The following is a 10,346-nucleotide window of genomic DNA, read 5'->3' as shown; positions in this document are numbered from 1 at the left end:
AAGAGAGCACGAGCCCTTCGTTCTCCTCCTGCGATACCCGTTCCGTTGGGTCCCACAAATCCTCACGGAGGCAAAGAGCTTTTTCTTTGGCCATCCACAAAAGGCCTATGAAAAACTCATAAATGTGAGCCACTATGTGTTCGTTGGTGAACAGAAGGCCGTTGTCAGATTGGAACCGCAGGATAGTACTCTTGCGCTTTCTACCGTTGGCAAACGCGTGAAAGCACCCTGTGTTAGCATCTCCTTTAGTAACCCACTTGACGCCGCTCCTACGGCGCCAATATTCCTCCTCCGCACGCAGAATAGCTAGGACTTTGTTTTCTAAATCGTATCTATGAGCCCATTCTCCCTCCGAGAAAGTCCGGCGATCTGCCCACTCTATACATACGAAGGACATGCTTCCCTCTAGCATAAAGAGGCCCCTGAGTTTTAGTTTCGCTCCGGGCCCCCAAAATACCAGGACCGGCCCTGGTGCTATGGAATGTCAACACCATGATGAGTATATGGAACTTTGCCGTGAGACTTTGATAAAAGCAGGACCGCACAATTCTGATGTCAAATCGAGACAGTCCACCTACATGACTTAGAGCGCATACCTATTTCCTTCCAGCTTCACACATCGTCTCATATCCCTGAACCGGCACAACCTTCTTTCCTCCTATCTTTTTTGAGCTTCAGTTGGACGGTAGAAGATGACAGGAGCAGGTTGGTGCTCCATCCGCTGTCACTGAATGTCCCGCACGTCATCTGAACGATGTTCCGATATGTTTCTTTATTCTAACTTAAGCGTACCACTACCAGGATGGTCTTCGATCTAAAGGAAGGGTGATCTCTGCTCGTGCAGATGTGCTAGCTCACACCTTTACGCCTGCTGTAAAAGAAAACTTGTACAGTTTCTCCGATGTATTGTGCATTGCTGAACAGATAAAATCTCGTGACATCATACGCATTTTGCACAAGACCATCGACGGAAAAACTGGCCAGATGCCATCACCAATCTTCATGGATTCCCAACCAAAACCATGGATCAGAAAAGACTTGTTCATGACAAGAACAACACGTACGTACGGCCCCGTCTTTGTGCAACTTTCTAAACTTTCTAGATGGATTCCCTTATTTCCCTCTGATAAGAGCGTCGGGTCGAGTGCTCTGTCTCAACTCTAAATCGACCGCGCGATTTTCTCCGGCCCCATAGCACACTTGGCGCGTCCCTTGGTTCCACTCCCCTTCCACCTCAACGTTGTTTTATAATACCATCTCACCTGTGCCATCGTCCATGGCGTTGGCTGCAGCTGGGGAGTGGTGGGAGGCAGCGAAGGCGACCATCGCGGCGTACACAGGACTGCCGCCGGAGGCGTTCACCGCGGTTGTTGCGGTGATCGCCGTGCTTTACGTCTCCGGCTTATTCACGCGGCCAGCGCCGTCGCCGCCGATAAGGAGGGAGGCGGAGGACGAGAGGACGCTCGAGCCGCTGCCGCCACCGGTGCAGCTTGGTGAGGTGACGGAGAAGGAGCTGGGGATTTATGATGGGTCCGACCCCAAGAAGCCGCTCCTCATGGCCATCAAGGGGCAAATTTATGATGTCACGCAGAGCAGGTACAGGTTCTCTCTCTCGTATAGCCATGGAATTTCAGGACTACTTCAGTTATCTCTTCGTCTTCCCTACAAATAAGAACACCTGCGTTTCCTGAGAAACTGAAAAGGAAAAGCTTTTTAATTCTTTATATGCGTCAGAGAAAGAGTACGGGTCAACAATTTAAATTATCAATATCTGCAAATTGTCATGAGAAGTTTTTTTTTTTGCGAAATAAATTGTCATGAGAAGTTAAAAAGGGAGAATTTGTCAACCGGAACTGAAAGGAGAATTTTGTTATTTGGCATTGGAGTTTAATCATTATATAAGGATGCCACATTCCCCCCAAACTTTTTATAAAGAGTTCTCCTTGTTTTTGTTTACGTCGTTTCACATCATTCTCTTCTATGTCTACTGAACTTCCATAGAGTTTGACGCGCTCAATTAGAAACGAAAAGACTAACGCCCACATGTGTGGGCGTCTGGCAACTCGCCCACACGCATGGATCCTTGTCCAACTAATTCTGCACGAATCTTGGCACGTTCTAGCAGTTTTTGTGTGTCACGTAGGACTGGGCTGATGTGTGGGCATTCATCCGGTCGCCCACACGTCTTTTTTCACTACACGGAGGACTGGTGTGTGGGTGTTTAGCAATTCGCTCACACACCAGTTTTCACGCACGCAGAGGGGCTGGTGTGTGGGCGTTTATCATTTCGCCCACACACCCGTCTCCTCGCCCACACCCAAAGCTGTCAGTTGCCATGCGTTTTTGCAGGGTACATGGCAACTGTTCTAGCTTTGCTTGTAAGCAGATGGCAATTCTTTTTTACCCGAGTTGCCATGTATTTTTGCATGATACATGGCAACTGCCTTAGCGTGCACATAAGCAGATGGCAACTCTTTCTTTTACATGGCAACTGCCCTAACGTGCTTGTGAGCACATCGCAACTCTCTTTTTTATCCGAACATGTTTTTTTGCCATGCTTGTTTTGTAGTGCTACATGGCAACTGCCTAGTGTTAGTAGGTGGCAACTTATAAAGTTTTTGAAATCATGACAACTGCAGTAGACCAGACCATACATGGCAACTGCAGTTGAGCAACCATGGCAACTGTAGTTGTCCGACATGGCAACTGTAGTTCAGCGACATGGCAACTGCAGTTAAATGAACATGGAAGAGGGTCTAGACCATGGCAACTGTGGGGACGCATGGTGACTGTCACGCGGGACGTGCGGGACCATAAGGTAGGTGATGAGGATATGTACCTAGGGTAGGGTCATAGACCTATCTAGGGTACCATGCCCAAGGACATCCTTAGACGAAGCTACCTTCCAGTCGACCAAGAGAAACTTCACTCGACTGGCTAGAAGACACTCGACAAACCTGAAGACACTCGACCATCAAGACCCACTCGACCATCAGGAGTTCAGGATCTACTCTGCATCCAAACGGTCTGTAATTAAGTAGTCTTAATGGTCATGATGACACTTTAAGTAGGGTGTTACCAGTAACTCCCGGCCTTAATGTACTTTAATCCTCTGCTACATGAGAGGGCTGGGGTCCTGGCGTCCTCTATATAAGCCACCCCCCTCCACTGGTAGAAGGGTTCGCACCCCTGTAACTCATATACACAGAAATCAGTCGACCGCCTCCGGGCTCCGAGACGTAGGGCTGTTACTTCCTCCGAGAAGGGCCTGAACTCGCTAAACACTCGTGTGTACAACTACTCCATAGCTAGGATCTTGCCTCTCCATATCTACCCCCCATTCTACTGTCAGACTTAGAACCACGACAGTTGGCGCCCACCGTGGGGCAGGTGTCTTAGCGACTTTTTTGGAGAAGTTGCAATTTGTTCGATCGCCTTCATCACGGTTTCCGGCGGAGCTCTGGTCGAGGGCCACGAGATCCGTCTCGGTGCGCTCACTTTCATCGCAGACGACTCCGCTTGGCTCCTGGAGGCACCACTCGACATCGACGCGCTCCCGTCCGCGGGGCGACGCACTTTCGGGCGTGTGTCCGCGGCGTCTTGCTGCGGCAGCCGTCGACCCCGTACCGGTCGACTCCTGCGCCGTCCTCCCTCCCTGTCTCCCGCCAGCGCAAGCGCTCCGGTCGGTCGAGGCTCCAGCATTGGGTGAGACACGCGGTGGCTCTCCAATCGGCCACCACCCAAGTCGCGGCGATTGAGCCCGACGAATCTCTCTACGGCCTGTTCAACCTGTCGACTGGCTCCGTAGAGACTGCATCCGAGTGCGATAGCAGTGATCCAGCGGCGGAGGTCCTGATGGTCAACGGGCCCCGTAGTCCTCCCGGTTTCCCCCGCGGCGACGGGATGGACGACGAGGATGACCCTGCTCAAGCCCATGAAGAGTACCAACCCGAGCCGCTCACTTCCCAGCAGAGGGAAGAACTTCGCCGCCGGAACATGGATGCCCTGCATACTCCCATTGCAGGAGAAATTCCTGAGGCTCGTGCCCTGGAAGAGGCGCGTTTAGCCAACCTGGCTGAACGCACTCGACTGGAGAACCTCCAGCGAGCACTCAACGAGCGTGCACGTCAACGAGTGACCAACTCCAACCGACGTCAGCTCTTTCCGCAACCAACTCAGGTATATCGAACCCCAATTCAGAATTTGGCAGCTGCAGCCCGCATAGCAGAGTCAATTCAGCCCTCTCAGTCAGAGGCTGGAAGAGGCTTGATGCAGATTAGAGATTTGCTCCGGGCGGCAGGAGATCAGAATTCAGTTGTGTCACAGTCGCGCAACAGGATTCATAGTCGATCCGTCGCTGCAAATACTGTTCAGTCAGCTCACAGTCCAAGGTCGCCTCTGAGGCGCATGGGACGTGAAGGCCCGCGGGACCACTATGATGATCGATTTGATCGTGATGACAGGCCTCGAGTGCCCACTCCTCCTCCGAGAAGTGGGTCTAACGCCCATCGGTAGCAAGATGACAGACGCCAGCTCAGTGTTGGGCGGAGAGCTCCAGTCGACCCCAGAAAGCCAGGCTTTGACGCTAGATCCATCATCGTGCAAGGTTTTGTCGACCGAAACAGAGCTCATAGAGGTAGTCATGACAGAGATGTGCCCACAAGCAGCCGAGTCCACGTTTCAGGTCCAGAATGTTTTAGCAGAGCGATCAGAGCCGCAGTGATACCCCCCAACTTCAGGTTGGCGACTGGGGTGAGTAAGTTCACTGGAGAGTCTAAGCCTGAAACTTGGCTCGAAGACTACCGAGTGGCTGTTCAGATTGGTGGCGGTAATGATGAGGTGGCCATGAAACATTTGCCACTTATGCTAGAGGGTTCGGCCAGGGCGTGGTTGAATCAGTTAGCTCCTAGCAGCATTTACACTTGGGAAGATCTTTCTCGAGTGTTCGTCAGGACGTTTGAGGGAACTTGCAAGCGACCTGCCGGATTGACTGAGCTGCAAGTTTGTGTACAAAAGTCGAGTGAAACACTGAGGGATTACATCCAGAGGTGGATCACTTTACATCATACTGTAGAGAATGTGTCAGACCATCAAGCGGTTTGCGCCTTCAAAGATGGCGTCAAGAACAGAGAGTTGAGCCTGAAGTTTGGTCGAATTGGAGATATGACCCTGAGTCGGATGATGGAAATAGCCACCAAGTACGCCAACGGCGAAGAAGAGGACCGACTCCGGAGTGGCAAGTACAAGCCGAGTCAGTCGGATAAAGGAAACTCCAGTCGGAAGCAAAAGCGGAAGGCCGAGCCAGCAGCGCCTGGAGAGGCTCTGGCCGTGACTCAGGGCAAATTCAAAGGGAAGCCCAAAGGATCTTGGAACCCCAAGAAGGTAAAAGATAAGGAAGGTAATGATGTGATGGATCTTCCATGTCATATTCACACGAAGAAAGACGAAGAGGGTAACTTCATCTACCCAAAGCATACCACTCGCCAGTGCCGGCTTTTAATCCAGCAGTTTCAAGGGAAACAGCCGAAGGATAAAGAGAAGGAGTCGGACAAGGCTGAAGACAAGAAGGACAGTGATGGAGAGTACCCTCATGTCAACTCCACTCTGATGATTTTTGCTGATGTAGAGAGCAAAAGTCGACTGAAAGTGATCAACCGTGAGGTCAATATGGTCGCCCCGGTGACACCAAACTATCTGAGATGGTCGCAAACTCCCATTACTTTCGACCAGTCTGACCATCCTACTCACATTGCCACCCCTGGGAGGCAAGTTCTGGTGGTTGACTTGGTCGTCGAAGGCACTCGACTGACGAAGGTATTGATGGATGGTGGCAGCGGGTTGAATATACTGTATGCGGAGACACTCAAGGGAATGGGCATTCCGATGTCCAGACTCAGTTCCAGCAACATGAGTTTTCATGGAGTCATCCTAGGAAAGAAGGCCGAGTCACTCGGCCAAATAGCTCTGGATGTGGTGTTCGGCGACTCGAAACATTTCCGCAAAGAGAAGCTGACATTCGAAGTCGTGGATTTCCAGAGCGCCTACCACGCCATTTTGGGAAGACCAGCCTACGCCCGCTTCATGGCTCGACCATGCTATGTGTACCTCAAGTTAAAGATGCCTGGCCCCAAAGGCGTGATCACCATCACTGGCAACCGAAAGAAAGCGGAAGAGTGTTTTCAGAAAGGCTCAAAGATTGCGGATGACCAGATAACAGTGGTAGAGCTAGAGGGATACAAGAAGAATGCAGATCCGAGTGATTTACTGCGGGCCAAGAAGCCCGCCACAGAGTCAGCGTTTCAGTCGTCCGGTGAGACGAAGCCAGTTCATATCCACCCGACTGACCCCAATGCAGCTCCGACCCATATTTCCACAACACTCGACTCTAAATAGGAAGAAGCGCTCATCTAGTTCCTCCGTGAGAACTGGGACATCTTCGCATGGAAGCCAGCTCACATGCCGGGTGTTCCCAGGGGACTGGCTGAGCATCGCCTTAGAGTCTATTCAAAAGCAAAACCTGTTAAGGAACATCTTCGACGGTCCGCCAGAAGAAAAAAGCCATTGGCGAGGAGGTGGCTCGGCTCCTTGCAGCAGAGTTCATCCGAGAGATATACCACTCCGAGTGGCTCGCCAATGTCGTCATGGTTCCCAAAAAGGAGAATTCCCTTCATATGTGCATTGATTTCAAACATATCAATCGGGCCTGCCCGAAAGATCATTTTCCTCTCCCTCGCATTGACCAAATTATCGACTCGACTGCAGGATGCGAGAGATTGTCTTTTCTAGATGCTTATTCCGAGTATCATCAGATCCGTCTGTATGGGCCCGACAAAATCAAAACAGCTTTCATCACTCCATTCGGATGCTTCTTCTATATCACCATGCCATTCGGCCTCAAGAATGTCGGAGCCACGTTCATGAGAATGATTCAAAAGTGTTTACTCACTCAAATCAGTCGGAATGTGGAAGCATACATGGATGATATCGTGATCAAGTCGCGAAAGGGTTCTGACCTGTTGACTGACTTAGCTGAAACATTTGCCAATCTTAGGAGGTATGATATCAAGCTCAATCCATCAAAGTGCACATTCGGAGTACCTGGCGGAAAGTTACTCGGTTTTCTCGTTTCCGAACGAGGAATCGATGCTAACCCAGAAAAAGTTGGTACCATACTCTGAATGAAGCACCCTGTGCGTGTGCACGACGTCCAGAAGCTTACTGGATGCTTGGCCGCGTTAAGTCGATTCATCTCTCGCCTCGGTGAAAAGGCGTTGCCTCTTTACCGACTGATGAAGAAGGCAGACAAGTTCGAGTGGACTCCAGAAGCTGATGCAGCGTTTGCCGAGCTAAAAACTCTGCTCTCCACCCAGCCGGTGCTTGCTGCTCCAATCAGCAAAGAGCCTCTGTTGCTTTATATTGCAGCCACAGGACAAGTCGTCAGTACAGTACTTACGGTCGAGCGGGAAGAAGAAGGGAAAGCCTTCAAAGTTCAGCGCCCAGTGTATTATCTCTCTGAAGTTTTGACCCCATCAAAGCAAAGATATCCTCATTATCAGAAGCTCGTATATGGGATCTACATGACCATGAAGAAGGTTGCTCATTATTTCTCTGATCATGACACTACAGTCGTCAGCGACGCACCATTGTCAGAAATTCTGCACAACAGAGATGCAACTGGTCGAGTGGCTAAATGGGCGATTGAACTCCTTCCCCTTGATATCAAATTCGAGGCAAAGAAAGCCATTAAGTCCCAGGCTATAGCAGATTTCCTTGCCGAGTGGATTGAGCAACAACAGCCTACTCAAGTCCTCTCGGAGCATTGGACCATGTTCTTTGATGGCTCTAAGATGTTAAATGGTTCTGGTGCTGGGGTCATTTTGGTTTCCCCCCGAGGAGACAAGCTCAGATATGTGCTCCAGATCCACTTTGATTCCTCCAACAATGAAGCAGAATATGAAGCACTCTTGTATGGATTACGCATGGCCATTTCACTTGGCGTCCGTCGCCTTATGGTCTATGGCGATTCAGATTTGGTGGTCAATCAAGTGATGAAGGAGTGGGACGTTAGAAGCCCAGCCATGACTGGATACTGCAATGCGGTGAGGAAGCTCGAAAAGAAGTTCGAAGGATTAGAGCTCCACCACATACCCCGACTGAAAAATCAAGCAGCTGACGATCTGGCGAAGATAGGATCCAAGAGAGAAGCTGTCCCCAGTGATGTGTTTTTGGAACACATCCACACTCCGTCAGTCGTAGAAGATCCTTTTACCGATGAAGCCCCGCAACCTAAGAGTGTCATGGACCCGACTGAGGTTGAAGTCCCAGCGGTGGTCGACCTGATCATGGAAGTTCTAGTGATCACTCCAGATTGGACAGTACCATATATCGCGTATATCTTGAGGAAAGAGCTCCCGGAGAACGAAGAAGAGGCTCGACAGATCGTCCGCCGATCTAAAGCCTTTACCGTGATAAAGGGACAGTTGTACAGAGAAAGTGCGACTGGAGTTGGTCAGAAATGCATAACGCCAGAGGAAGGTCGAATCATCCTTGATGACATTCACTCGGGAACCTGTGGCCATCATGCGTCCTCTCGGACCATCGTGGCCAAAGCATACCGAGCCGGATTTTATTGGCCAAGAGCGAATGAAATGGCGAAGGAGATAGTCGACAAGTGCGAGGGATGCCACTTTTACTCCTATATGTCACACAAGCCCGCGTCGGCTTTGAAGACTATACCACTCGTCTGGCCCTTTGCAGTGTGGGGTCTGGATATGGTCGGTCCTTTGAGAACAGGCAGAAGCGGTTTTACCCATGTTCTGGTAGCAGTCGACAAGTTCACTAAGTGGATCGAAGCTAAACCCATCAAGAACCTCGATGCCGGTACTGCTGTCAGCTTCATCAGAGAATTGATATTCAGATACGGGGTCCCGCACAGCATCATCACTGACAATGGGTCAAACTTCGATTCCGAAGAGTTCAGAGCTTTCTGCACATCTCAAGGCACGCGAGTCGACTACGCTTCAGTCGCTCACCCACAGTCGAATGGACAAGCAGAACGAGCCAACGGTTTGATCCTCAAAGGGTTGAAACCCCGTTTGATGCCTGATCTTAAGCATGCGGCTGGTGCATGGGTCGAAGAACTTCCCTCAGTACTTTGGGGGTTAAGGACCACGCCCAACCGATCGACTGGGAGAACTCCATTCTTCTTGGTCTACGGGGCTGAAGCAGTCTTGCCGAGCGACCTTCTCCATAATGCTCCCCGAGTCGAGCTCTACACTGAAGCAGAAGCAGAACAAGCGCGGCAGGATGCAGTTGACCTTTTACAGGAAGAGAGGGAGATGGCTCTGATCAGATCGACCATTTACCAACAGGACTTGCATCGCTTCCACGCCAAAAACGTGAAGAGTCGAGCCTTCGAGGAAGGAGATTTAGTCCTCCGAGTGGATCAGCAGAAACCACACAAGCTTGCTCCTTCTTGGGAAGGTCCCTTCATAGTCACCAAGGTTCTCCACAATGGAGCGTACCGTCTTTACAATGTCGAGCATCAGATCGACGAGCCCCGAGCTTGGAACGCGGAACTTCTCCGCCCCTTTTACACCTAAGTATTCACTCGGACGAGTTGTAATAAAAGTACTTCTGCAGCTTGTTTATTAAAGACGGAAGCTTTACAATCTTCCCTGTAATCATTATTTCTTTTGTCCTCTCAAAACAATCCCCCAGTGGGTGGCTTGGCTGCGAATCCGATTCGCCCAAGTCTGTAAAAAAAATCCTAACCGAGTAGTGAGTCAGTCTCCCACACGAAGGCTTAGCTGCGAAATCCGTTTTCGCCTAAGATAAATAAAATCCTACCGAGTGGTAAGCCAGCCTTCCACTCGGAGGCTTAGCTGCAGTCCAAGTACTCGCCTAAGATAAATAAAATCCTACCGAGTGGTAAGCCAGCCTTCCACTCGGAGGCTTAGCTGCAGTCCAAGAACTCGCCTAAGTACAAGTACAACATGCGTTCCGCAAGGAGGACGAGGTGCAGGTCGACTGCTACCCTCTCCTTCCTAGCTGCGCCACCAATTCAAAAATCCTACTGAGTGTAGAGCAGACCTCCCACTCGGGGGCTTAGGTGCAGCCCAGTGCTCGCCTAAGTATCTGAAATCCTATCGAGTGGAGAGCAGACCTCCCACTCGGGGGCTTAGCTGCAGCCCAGTGCTCGCCTAAGTATCTGAAATCCTACCGAGTGGAGAGCAGACCTCCCACTCGGGGGCTTAGCTGCAGCCCAGTGCTCGCCTAAGTGTCTGAAATCCTACCGAGTGGAGAGCAGACCTCCCACTCGGGGACTTAGCTGCAGCCCAGTGCTC

At 50.8% G+C, this 10,346-nt stretch overlaps 1 protein-coding gene across 4 annotated transcripts in view; it reads left to right on the top strand.

The window, feature by feature from the left end:
• The first annotated feature begins 1,178 nt into the window (after window positions 1-1,178).
• The window catches only part of LOC119326734 (membrane steroid-binding protein 1-like), a 37,643-nt gene continuing 28,475 nt past the window's right edge, over window positions 1,179-10,346 (top strand). For 3 of the 4 annotated variants that reach the window (XM_037600355.1, XM_037600353.1, XM_037600354.1), the window contains exon 1: window positions 1,179-1,596. In XM_037600355.1, the coding sequence (XP_037456252.1) occupies window positions 1,277-1,596 (320 nt within the window). In that variant the 5' untranslated portion in view covers window positions 1,179-1,276. Of the gene's footprint in view, window positions 1,598-10,346 lie in introns of all 4 variants that reach the window. The other variant, XM_037600352.1, reaches the window with a different exon arrangement.

The sequence above is a fragment of the Triticum dicoccoides genome, chromosome 6B, assembly GCF_002162155.2.
Source record: "Triticum dicoccoides isolate Atlit2015 ecotype Zavitan chromosome 6B, WEW_v2.0, whole genome shotgun sequence".
NCBI classification, from domain to species: domain Eukaryota; kingdom Viridiplantae; phylum Streptophyta; class Magnoliopsida; order Poales; family Poaceae; genus Triticum; species Triticum dicoccoides.
This window is presented reverse-complemented; position numbering and strand designations above follow the sequence as displayed.